The following is a 13,249-nucleotide window of genomic DNA, read 5'->3' as shown; positions in this document are numbered from 1 at the left end:
GCAAATCTTTAAAGTCATAGAGTACTGCAGCATATAAGCAGGCTGTTTTGGTCCATCTAGTTCTTCATGAACTATTAGTTTGCTTGGTCTGATTGACCTGCACTCGGACCATAGTGCTTCATATCCCTTCTCATCGTGTAGAATTATTTCACTTGTGGTTTTAGTTACTTGCACTCTTTTTAATAGGTGGCCAAATTTCAATACAGTAATTGTTCTAACTTGCATAGATTTTCAAAATCTTAATGTCAGATAAATTTTAAAATGGCTACCCGGCTTTTACAGTTGAAGTTGCTGGTGGTGGTTTGCCAGTTGCCAGTGCTTTGAGGGTAAATTTAGGGACATGGCAACTGTGTTATGTATCTAGATCAGGTAGAGGCACATAGAGAATTAGAACAGAATACTGACAGCAGCATCCTGATTCTTAACTTGTATTGAAACTTGACCAAATGTTTTAATACTTTCTGTAATATGTAAGAGCTATTGGAGAGAGAGGGCCTGAGGCACAAAGTAGCATAGAACATGGAACACGAGAAAGTCTGCAGATGCTGGAAATCCAAAGCAACACACACAAAATGCTGGAGGAATTCCGCAGGTCAGACAAAACCTATGGAAATAAACAGTTGATGTTTAGGCAGAGAGCCTTCATTGGGACTGGAAAAGAAAGAGTCCCTTCTATGCTCCAAAGAATAAAGACCTAACTTGTTCAATCTTTGCGTCTTTGCACCATTGTTCTTCATTTTTTTTCCTGTTTCACTCTTCTTAGTGTTATCCTGTTTGCTACTTTGTTCAATGGCTTTGTTCAGCCCCAGAATGAAAAGGTTGTGGAAGGGGAAGGAGGATAATGAGGTAATAGATAAAGCTAGGTGGGTGGGAAAGATATATGGCTGGCAAGGAAGGAATCTGATAGGAGAGGAGAGTAGACCATAGGAGACAAGGAAAGGGGGGGGGGGACCCAGGCGGAAGACATCAAAGTCCAGAGTGAGGAATGGAAGAAGAGGGGAGGTTATGACATAAAGCAGTATGTCATAATGATATTTGGCTCATGATATTGCAATCTACCCTGAGATCAATCTAACCCTTCCCTTCTATGTAGCCCGACATTTTTCTTTAATTGATGTGCCTATCTAAGAATTTCTTAAATGCTCCTAATGTATCTGCCTCTACCACCACCACCACCACCCTGGCAGTGTATTTCATGCACTTATCACTGTGTGCATTTACAAAAAAGCACCTACCTCTGACAGTCTTCCCTCTTCTCTTCCCTCTCCCCAATACCTTTCTCCAATCACCTTAACATTAAGTACTTTGATATCATTGCCACCCTGGAAAAAAGGCATTGGCTGTGCTCTCAATCTTTGCTTCTTATATTCGATAGATCTCTATCAAATATCCTCTAATCCTCTTTTGCTTCAAAGACAAAATCCCAAACCCACTCCTCAATACATGTTTTCTAATCCAGCAGTATCGTGGCAAATATCCTCTGCAAGCTCTCTAAAGCTTCCTATAATGGGGTGACCAGAACTAAACACAATACTTAAAAGTATGGTCTAACCTGAGTTTTATGGAGCTGCAACCTTATTTGTGCCTCTTGCATGTAATCCTCTGATTACTGAAGGCCAACACCACAGGTCTTAACAAACCTATCAATTTGCGTGGCAACTTTGAGTCTATGGACGTAGGACCCAAGATACTTCTGTTCCTCAACACTGCTATGAATCCTGCCATTAACTTTATACCCTGCCATCTAGTTTGACCTTCCAAGGTGTATCACTTCACATATTTCTGGGTTGAACTCCGTCTGCTACTTCTCAGCCAAGCTTTGAAACCTGTCAATGTCCTATTGTAACCTATGACAACCTTATTGGGTCGACCATGGATGTTGCGTCCCAGCAATCTTCATGATAGCAAGTCAGTACAAGCTGCTGATGAATCCAAAGAAATGGCGGAGATCAATACTGTTTGACACAAGCAGCACTGGGGGAGTTGTCACTCGGTGTTGAGCTCAATGTAGGACTATCTTTAAAGCTCTGGCTCTGGATTTTTCCTTGGGGTTTACTCCCAAAGACTTCCCCATGAGTGGGTATAGCTGCAAGTAGCAGAGAATTGAGATCAGGGCTGATGAGCCCTATTTCCCCGAAGTGACTGATTTTAATGCTTTCGTAACCTTCTTTTGCCCCTTTCCCAGTCAGTAGAAAGGGTTTCACCAGACTTTGTAGCTAAGCCACATGTAAAGGTCAGGAGCTGGACTTGGTTGACAGAGGCCACCAATGGGAGCATTTAGTACATAGTGGGAGCTTATGCCTACTACCACTCCCAGCTATAACAACCTTAAGGAACCAGTCTGCTATGCTATTCACAACACTACCAACCTTTTGTCATTTAGTAAACTTGCCTTCCACTCAGCCTTCTACTTCCTCATCTTGTCCTTAATAAAATTCACAAAGAGCAGCAGCCCAAGAACAGATCCCTGTGAAACAACACTGATCATGGACATCCAGGTAGAAAATGCTCCATCTGCTATCACCCTCTACTTTCTGTAGGCAAGCCAATTCTGAAACCATGTGGCCAAATTTCCATGGATCATGGCCCCTGACTTTCTGAATGAGACCCTAACATATAGAACCTTATCAAACACCATCAGGCCTATGGTGTGTTGGCCTGTGTTTGTCAGAAAAATGAACTCAATACACACCACATCCACCACTCTACCTTCATCAACTTGTTTTATCATTTCCTTGAAAAAAGTCAGTCAGGCTTGTTAGGTTCAACCTGCCCTTCACAAAGCCATGCTGATTATCCCTAATCAGACTATGCTTCTCCAAATGCTTGTAAAAACTTGTTGTAAGAATCCTTTCCAATAGTTTTCCCACCACTGATGTAAGGTTCACTAGTTTATAATGTCCAGAATTATCCTTAGTAATTTGAACAAAGGAATTACATTTGCAACCCTTGGTCTTCTGCATTACTGCTGTGGCCAGGAGAGCAATGGAGGATACAAAAATCAGCAAACCCTTCCCTCACTCCTGTAGTAACCTGGAGTATATCCTATCCAGCCCTAGTGATTTGTTTATCCTGAAATGTCCTGAAAAATAGTCTCGGCCTGTAACATTAACTGCTTATTCCCCTGATGAGTTCCTCCAGCATTTTGTATGTGTTGTACTGGATTTCCGGCATCTGCCGAATTTCTGGTATTTGACTTATTTGTCCTAATGATTTTCAGAAGATATAACACGACCTCTTTGTTAACCTCAACATGTTCTAGCACATAATCATGTTTTATACTATTCTTGTAAATGTCAAGCTTCCTCTCACTGGTAAATAGTGAAGCAAAGTATTTATTAAGGCCTTCCCCTACTTCTCCAATTCCAAGCACATTTCCTCTTTTATCCTGAATTGGACCTACTCTCGCTCCAGTCATTCTATTCTGCTCTTCACATGTGTAGAACACCATTTTCAATTATAGAAACATGGGAAACTTACAGCACAATACAGGCCCTTAGGCCCACAAAGCTGTGCTAAACATGTCCATACCTTAGAAAGTACCTAGGGGTTACCCATAGCCCTCTATTTTTCTGAGCTCCATGTACCTATCTAGGAGTCTCTTAAAAGACCCTATCATATCTGCCTCCACCACCATCGTCGGCAGCCCTTTCCAAGCACTCACCACTCTCTGCGTAAAATCTTTTACCGCTGACGTAGAAACATAGAAAACCTACAGCACAATACAGGCCCTTCGGCCCACAAGGTTGTGCCGAACATGTCCCTACCTTAGAAATTACTAGGCTTACCTGTTTTTCTAAGCTCAATGTACCTATCCAAAAATCTCTTAAAAGACCCTATCATATCCGCCTCCACCACCTTTGTCAGCAGCCCATTTCATGCACTTACCACTCTCTAAGTAAAAAAAACTTACCCCTGACATCTCCTCTGTACCTACTCCCCAACACCTTAAAACCTGTGTCCTGCAACCATTTCAGCCCTAGGAAAAAGCCTCTGACTATCCACTTGATCAATGCCTCTCATCATCTTATACACTTCTATCAGGTCACCTCTCATCCTCTGTAGCTCCAAGGAGGAAAGACCGAGTTCACTCAACCTATCCTTTTAAGGCATGCTCCCCAATCCAGGCAACATCCTTGTAAATCTCCTCTGCACCCTTTCTATGGCTTCCACATCCATCCTGTACTGAGGCGACCAAAACTGAGCACAGTACTCCAAGTGGGGTCTGACCAGGGTCCTATATAGCTGCAACATTACCTCTCAGTTTCTAAATTCAATTCCACGATTGATGAAGGCCAATACACCATACACCTTCTTAACCACTGAGTCAACCTGCACAGCTACTTTGTGCGTCCTGTGGACTCGGACCCCAGATCCCTCTGATCCTCCACACTGCCAAGAGTCTTACCATTAATGCTATATTCATATTTGACCTACCAAAATGAACCACCTCACACATCTGGGTTGAACTCCATCTGCCACTTCTCAGCCCAGTGTTGCATCCTATCTATGTCCCGCTGTAACCTCTGACAACCCTCCACACTATCCACAACACCTACAATCTTTGTGTCATCAGCAAACTTATTAACCCATCCCTCCACTTCCTCATCCAGGTCACTTATAAAAATCACGAATGATCCCAGGAAGTTCCCTGATGCACTCTACTGGTGACCGGCCTCCATGCAGAATATGACCTGTCTACAACCACTCTTTGCCTTCTGTGGCAAGCCAGTTCTCGATCCACAAAGCAATGTCCCCTTGGATCCCATGCCTCCTTACTTTCTCAATAAGCCTTGCTGAAATCCATATACACTACATCTACTGCTCTTCCTTCATCAAAATGTTTAGTCACATCCTCAAAAAATTCAATAAAGCTCGTAAGGCAAGACCTGCCCTTGACAAAGCTGTGCTGACTATTCCTAATCATACTATACCTCTCCAAATATTCATAAATCCTGCCTCTCAGGATCTTCTCCATCAACTTAGCAACCACTGAGGTAAGACTCACTGGTCTATAATTTCCTGGTCTATCTCTATTCCCTTTCTTGAATAAGGGAACAACATTTGCAACCCTCCAATCTTCTGGAACCTCTCCCACCCCTATTGATGATGCAAAGATCATAGCCAGAGGCTCAGCAATCTCCTCCCTCACCTCCCACAGTAGCCTGGGGTACATCTCATCCAGGCCCAGAGGCTTATCCAACTTGATGCTTTCCAAAAGCTCCAGCACATCCTCTTTCTTAAAATCTACATGCTCAAGCTTTTCAGTCTACTGCAAGTCGTCACTACAATCACCAAGAGCCTTTTCCATAGTGAATACTGAAGTAAAATATTCATTATGTACCTCTGCTGTTTCCTCCGGTTCCATACACACTTTCCCACTGTCACATTTGATAGGTTCTATTCTTCCACGCCTTATCCTCCGGCTCTTCACATACTTGTAGAATGCTTTGGAGTTTTCCTTAATCCTGCCACCTAGGCCTTCTCATGGCCCCTTCTGGCTCTCCTTATTTCCTCCTTAAGCTCCTTCCTATTAGCCTTATAATCTTCTAGATCTGTAACATTACCTAGCTCTCTGAACCTCTTGTAAGCTTTTCTTTTCTTCTTGACTAGATTTATTATAGCCTTTGTACACCACGGTTCCTTCACCCTACCATAACTTCCCTGTCTCATTGGAACGTACCTGTGCAGAATTTCACACAAATATTCCCTGAACATTTACCACATTTCTTCCATACTTTTCCTTGAGAACATCTGTTTCCAATTTAAGCTTCCAGTTTCCTGCCTGATAGCCTCATAATTCCCCTTACTGCAATTAAATGCTTTTCTTACTTGTCTGTTCCTATCTCTCTCCAATGCTATGGTAAAAGAGATAGAATTATGATCACTATCTCCAAAATGCTCTCCCACTGAGAGACCTGACCAGGTTCATTTCCCAATACCAGATCAAGTACAACCTCTCCTCTTGTAGGCTTATCTACGTATTGTGTCAAGAAACCTTCCTGAACACACCTAACAAACTTCACCTGACATCTCTGTATCTACATCCAGGCACCTTAAAACTGTGCCCTCTGGTGTTAGCAATTTCAGCCCTGGAAAAAAGCTTCTGACTATCCACACGATCAATGCCTCTCATTATCTTGTACACGTTTATCAAGTCACCCCTCATCCTCCGTCGCTCCAAGGAGAAAAGGCCAAGTCCACTCAACCTGTTTTCATAAGGCATGCTCCCCAATCCAGGCAACATCTTTGTAAATCTCCTCTGCATACTTTCTATGATTCCCTCATCCTTCCTGTAGTGAGGTGACCAGAACTGAGCACAGTACTCCAAGTGGGGTCTGACCAGGACTCCTGGCATTCAGTTTTCTTTTTGTTTTATTTTATTGAGATACAGTGTGGAACAGGCTCTTCCAGTCCTTTGAGCCGTGCTGCTCTGCAACCCCCAATTTAGTCGTAGCCTAGTCATGGGACAATTTACAATAATCAATAAACTTGCTTATTTGGACTGTAGGAGGAAACCAGAGCACCGGAAGGTCATAGGCTGAACGTACAAACTCTTTGCAGATGGGTGGGAATTGAATCCATTTCAGGTCACTGGTACTGTAAAGTGTTGTGCTGAACCAATTAACATTAACAAACTTGTTTAAAATTTTACTACACTGAATTCTCTCATCAGCAGTTTGTTAAATTGTCCTTTGTTTAGTTTCATACTGTGCAGTTGGGCTGAGGTGAAAACCAGTGCATTTTTCCTTTATCAATTCACACATTTAAATGAGTATTAATTTTATTTCTCATAAAGCTGTTCCCCATCACCAATATTAACCTGAGTGAATTTGCTTCATTTATCTTTGCATTACTTTCTCAACAAAGTTTACTATTCTCTGGTACAATCCTGTATCTAAAGGCAGTTAAAGATTATGGGCTTCTGGTCCTCAATTACCTTTGTTGCATTCTTCTTGACTTGCCAACTTGAATTTCAAGGACAGCAAATATATTTCTTTTTGATATTAATCTTTAACCTTTGTAGCATCTCAGCCATCACTGTTACTGAATGTAGACATGGGAGTTTTTAATATTCTTATGGATCCTAATAAAACATAGAACTGTGAATGTCAGGACCTGAAAGAGTGTTGTTCAACAGGGAGACCTTGGGTTAAAAATAAATAGTTCCCTGAAAATGGCTACCCGAATAGGTGGATGAAGAAGGCACATACATTCTTGCTTTCATCATATATGACATTGAGTTGAAGAGTTGGGACATCATAAGGCAATAAGGTTAGGAGCAGAATTAGGAAATTTGGCTTATCAAGTCTGTGCTGCCATTTCATCATGTCTGGATCCATTTTCCCTTTCAGCCCCAAGCTCCTGCCTTCTCCCTGCATCCCTTCATGCCCTGACTAATCAAGAATCTATCTATATACTTCAATGCAAGAAGCATCAGGAACAAAGGTGATGAACTGAGAACTTGGATACATACATGGAATTATGATGTAGTGGCCATTACAGGGACTTGGCTGGCACCAGGGCAGGAATGGATTCTCAATATTCCTGGATTTTAGTGCTTTAAAAGGGATAGATAGAGAGGGGGGAAAGGGGGAGGAGGGGTGGCGTTACTGGTCAGGGATACTAATACAGCTGCAGAAAGGGTGGGTAATGTAGCAGGATCCTTTTTTGAGTCAGTATGGGTGGAAGTCAGGAACCTGAAGGGAGCAGTTACTCTACTGGGGGTATTCTATAGGCCCCCTGGTAGCAGCAGAGATACCGAGGAGCAGATTGGGAGGCAGATTTTGGAAAGGTGCAAAAATAACTGGGTTGTCATCATGGGTGACTTTAACTTCCCTAATATTGATTGGCACTTGATTAGTTCCAAGGGTTTAGATGGGGCAGAGTTTGTTAAGTGTGTCCAAGATGGATTCCTGTCACAGTATGTTGACAGGCCGACTAGGGGGAATGCCATACTAGATCTAGTGTTAGGTAACGAACCGGGTCAGGTCACAGATCTGTCAGTGGGTGAGCATCTGGGGGACAGTGATCACTGCTCCCTGACCTTTATTATGATCATGGAAAAGGATAGAATCAGAGAGGACAGGAAAATTTTTAATTGGGGAAGGGCAAATTATGAGGCTATGAAGCTAGAACTTGCGGGTGTGAATTGGGATGATGTTTTTGCAGGGAAATGTACTATGGACATGTGGTCGATGTTTAAGGATCTCTTGCAGGATGTTAGGGATAAACTTGTCCCGGTGAGGAAGATAAAGAATGGTAGGGTGAAGGAACCATGGGTGACAAGTGAAGTGGAAAATCTAGTCAGGTGGAAGAAGGCAGCATACATGAGGTTTAGGAAGCAAGGATCATATGGGTCTATTGAGGATTATAGGGTAGCAAGAAAGGAGCTTAAGAAGGGGCTGAGGAGAGCAAGAAGGGGGCATGAGAAGGCCTTGGCGAGTAGGGTAAAGGAAAACCCCAAGGCATTCTTCAATTATGTGAAGAACAAAAGGATGACAGAAGTGAAGGTAAGACCGATTAGAGATAAAAGTGGGAAGATGTGCCTGGAGGCTGTGGAAGTGAGCGAGGTCCTCAATGAATACTTCTCTTTGGTATTTACCACTGAGAGGGAACTTGATGACTATGAGGGCAATAGGAGTGAGGTTGATGTTCTGGAGCATGTTGATATTAAGGGAGAGGAGGTGTTGGAGTTGTTAAAATACATTAGGACGGATAACTCCCCGGGCCCTGATGGAATATTCCCCAGGCTGCTCCACGAGGTGAAGGAAGAGATTGCGGAACCTCTGGCTAGGATCTTTATGTCCTCGTTGTCCGTGGGAATGGTACCGGAGGATTGGAGGGAGGCGAATGTTGTCCCCTTGTTCAAAAAAGGTAGTAGGGATAGTCCAGGTAATTATAGACCAGTGAGCCTCACGTCTGTGGTGGGAAAGGTTGTTGGAAAAGATTCTTAGAGATGGGATCTATGGGCATTTAGAGAATCATGGTCTGATCAGGGACAGTCAGCATGGCTTTGTGAAGGGCAGATCGTGCCTAACAAGCCTGATAGAGTTCTTTGAGGAGGTGACCAGGCATATAGATGAGGGTAGTGCAGTAGATGTGATCTACATGGATTTTAGTAAGGCATTTGACAAGGTTCCACACGGTAGGCTTATTCAGAAAGTCAGGAGGCATGGGATCCAGGGAAGTTTGGCCAGGTGGATTCAGAATTGGCTTGCCTGCAGAAGGCAGAGGGTCGTGGTGGAGGGAGTACATTCAGATTGGAGGGTTGTGACTAGTGGTGTCCCACAAGGATTTGTTCTGGGACCTCTACTTTTGTGATTTTTATTAACGACCTGGATGTGGTGGTAGAATGGTGGGTTGGCAAGTTTGCAGGCGACACAAAGGTTGGTGGTGTTGTAGATAGTGTAGAGGATTGTCAAAGATTGCAGAGAGACATTAATAGGATGCAGAAGTGGGCTGAGAAGTGGAGATGGAGTTCAACCCGGAGAAGTGTGAGGTGGTACACTTTGGAAGGACAAACTCCAAGGCAGAGTACAAAGTAAATGGCAGGATACTTGGTAGTGTGGAGGAGCAGAGAGATCTGGGGGTACATGTCCACAGATCCCTGGAAGTTGCCTCACAGGTAGATAGGGTAGTTAAGAAAGCTTATGGGGTGTTAGCTTTCATAAGTCGAGGGATAGAGTTTAAGAGTTGCGATGTAATGATGCAGCTCTATAAAACTCTGGTTAGGCCACACTTGGAGTACTGTGTCCAGTTCTGGTCGCCTCACTATAGGAAGGATGTGGAAGCATTGGAAAGGGTACAGAGGAGATTTACCAGGATGCTGCCTGGTTTAGAGAGTATGGATTATGATCAGAGATTAAGGGAGCTAGGGCATTACTCTTTGGAGAGACGGAGGATGAGAGGAAACATGATAGAGATGTACAAGATACTAAGAGGAATAGACAGAGTGGACAGCCAGCGTCTCTTCCTCAGAGCACCACTGCTCAGTACAAGAGGACATGGTTTTAAGGTAAGGGGAGGGAAGTTCAAGGGGGATAGTAAAGGAAGGTTTTTCACTCAGAGAGTGGTTGGTGCGTGGAATGCACTGCCTGAGTCAGTGGTGGAGGCAGATACACTAGTGAAGTTTAAGAGACTACTAGACAGGTATATGGAAGAATTTAAGGTAGGGGGTTATATGGGAGGCAGGGTTTGAGGGTCGGCACAACATTGTGGGCCGAAGGGCCTGTAATGTGCTGTACTAATCTATGTTCTATTACTGCCTTAAATATACCGAATGACTTGGCCTCAACAGCCACCTGTGATTCACCACTCTGGCTAAAGAAATTCCTCCTTGTCTCTGTACTAAATGGACGTCCCTCTATTCTGAGGCTGTAACCTCTGGTCTTAGATTCCCTTGGCATAGGAAACATCCTCTCAGCATCCACTCTGTTGAGGCTTTTCAACATTCAAGAGGTTTCGATGAGAATCCCCCCTTATTCTTCTGAATTCCAGTGAGTACAAGCTGAGAGCCATTAAATGCTCCTCTTGTGATATGCCTTTCAGTCCTGGAATCATTTTCATGAGCCTTCTTTGAAATGTCTCCAATATCAGCATATCCTTTCTTAGGTAAGGGGCCCAAAACTGCTCACAATACTCCCAATGAGGCCTTATGTTATGGTTGTACAAAATGTTGGTGAGACTGCACTTGGAATATTGTGTGCAGTTCTGATAACCACACTATAGGAGGGACGTGATTAAATTTGAGATGGTACATAGAAAGTTCTCAAGGGTTTTGCTGAGACTAATGTGAAAGACTGCATAGGATAGGATCTATCCTTGGAGTGAAGCAGGCTGAGCAGCAACATTATCGAGTATAGGTAAAGTACGTAGTCTTTTTTTTTCCCCTTAGAGTGGGATTAAAAATGGGCAAAGCTAGTGGGCATAGATTTAAGTTGAGTGGGGAAAAATTTAAAGGGGACCTGAGAGACCAGTCTTTCACAGAAGAAGTGTGGTGAGCATATGGAATAAGCTGTCATATAAAGTGGTTTTAGAAGTTTAAAAGACATTTGGACAGGTACATGGATCTGAAAGCTTTAGAGGGATATGGACCAATTGTAAAGAAGTGGAACTTGTTCAGGAAGATGCCTTCAACAGCCTGGATAAGTTGGACTGTAGGGCCTGTTTTCACACTGAGGCGCTGACTCTTACTAACTCAATAGGCTGGTTTAATTTTACTAGCATCAGTGAATTATTCCTATATTCCCTTTTTATTGTAATTCCATTGGTTGCTCTAATTTTGAAAATAAAATGAGTATTAGTCAGTCCTATGAAGATGCTCTTTTTATCCATCTCAAACATATGAAATATTGGGTGGAAAAGGGATGAACAAATCAATAAGGTTATGAGGTCTGTTTACAAAAAAGGCGGCATGATATTGAACCTAAACAAAAATACTTTATTGATTTCCATGTAAAATTGTAATCAACTCTTTTTCAGTATGTTTGGGAGCGATTAACATCAGGGTTTAAACACAAGAACTTTCGAACTCGTGAAGGAGTCTGTCTATGTCTCATTACCACACTCAGCACGTAAGTCAGCATCCTTGTTTTGCTTAATTTCTTCAACTGTCAACATAAAGTTAAAATAAAGGACTACAACTAAAATTTCTTCACAGTTGCAAGAAAAAGTTTGTGAACCCTTTGCAATTATCTGGTTTTCTGCATTAATTACTCATAAAATGTGGTCTGATCTTCATTGAAGTCATAGTCTGTCCAAGCCATAAAATACAAAAATTGTACTTAAACACAAGGAAATCTGGAGATGCTGGAAATTCAAGCAATACACAAAATGCTGGTGGAACGCAGCAGGCCAGGCAGCATCTATAGGGAGAAGCAATGTCGACATTTCGGGCAGAGACCCTTCGTCAGGGCTAACTGAAAGGAAAGATAGTAAGAGATTTGAAAGTAGTGGTGGGAGGGGAAAATGTGAAATGATAGGAGAAGACCGGAGGGGGTGGGGTGAAGCCGAGAGCCAGAAAGGTGATTGGCAAAAGGGATACAGAGCTAGAGAAGGGAAAGGATCATGGGACGGGAGGCCTAGGGAGAAAGAAAGGGGGAGGGGAGCACCAGAGGGAGATGGAGAACAGGCAGAGTGATGGGCAGAGAGAGAAGAAAAAAAAAGGGGGGGAAACTAAATATTATCAGGAATGGGGTAAGAAGGGGAGGAGGGGCATTAACAGAAGTTAGAAAAGTCAGTGTTCATGCCATCAGGTTGGAGGCTACCCAGCCAATATATAAGGTGTTGTTCCTCCAACCAGAGTGTGGATTCATCTTGACAGTAGAGGAGGCCATGGATAGACATATCAGAATGGGAATGAGACGTGGAATTAAAATGTGTGGCCACTGGGAGATCCTGCTTTCTCTGGTGGACTGAGCGTAGGTGTTCAGCGAAACTGTCTCCCAGTCTGCGTCGGGTCTCACCAATATATAAAAGACCACACTGGGAGCACCGGACACAGTATACCACACCAGCCGATTCACAGGTGAAGTGTCGCCTCACCTGGAGGGACTGTCTGGGGCCCTGAATGGTGGTGAGGGAGGAAGTGTAAGGGCAGGTGTAGCACTTGTTCCACTTGCAAGGATAAGTGCCAGGAGGGAGATTGGTGGGAAGGAATGGAGGGGGATGAATGGACAAGGGAGTTGCATAGGGAGCGATCCCTGCGGAAAGCAGAAATGGGGGGGAGGGAAAGATGTGCTTGGTAGTGGGATCCCGTTGGAGGTGGCGGAAGTTACGGAGAATTATACGTTGAATCCGGAGGCTGGTGGGGTGCTAGTTGAGGACAAGGGGAACCCTATCCCGAGTGAGGTGGTGGGCGGATGGGGTGAGGGCAGATGTGCGGGAAATGGGAGAGATGCGTTTGAGAGCAGAGTTGATGGTGGAAGAAGGGAAGCTCCTTTGTTTAAAAAAGGACATCTCCTTCGTCCTGGAATGAAAAGCCTCATCCTGAGAGCAGATGCGGCGGAGACGGAGGAATTGTGAGAAGGAGATAGCATTTTTGCAAGAGACAGTGTGGGAAGAGGAATAGTCCAGGTAGCTGTGAGAGTCTGTAGGTTTATAGTAGATATCAGTGGATAGGCCGTCTCCAGAGATGGAGACAGAAAGATCATGAAAGGGGAGGGAGGTGTCAGAAATAGACCAGGTAAATTTGAGGGCAGGGTGAAAGTTGGAGGCAAAGTTAATGAAGTCAATGAGCTCAGCATGC

General features: G+C 43.6%; 1 protein-coding gene across 36 annotated transcripts in view; it reads left to right on the top strand.

Moving 5' to 3' along the window:
* The window catches only part of clasp2 (cytoplasmic linker associated protein 2), a 380,510-nt gene that overhangs the window by 47,030 nt on the left and 320,231 nt on the right, over positions 1 to 13,249 (top strand). For all 36 annotated transcript variants that reach the window (XM_073035883.1, XM_073034575.1, XM_073035242.1 and 33 more), the window contains exon 4: positions 11,485 to 11,576. In XM_073035883.1, coding sequence (XP_072891984.1) covers positions 11,485 to 11,576 — 92 coding nt within the window. The remainder of the gene's footprint in view (positions 1 to 11,484; positions 11,577 to 13,249) is intronic.

This window comes from Hemitrygon akajei, chromosome 1, assembly GCF_048418815.1.
Source record: "Hemitrygon akajei chromosome 1, sHemAka1.3, whole genome shotgun sequence".
Taxonomy (NCBI): domain Eukaryota; kingdom Metazoa; phylum Chordata; class Chondrichthyes; order Myliobatiformes; family Dasyatidae; genus Hemitrygon; species Hemitrygon akajei.
Note: the sequence above shows the minus strand (reverse complement) of the source record. Positions and strands in the feature narration are given on the sequence as shown.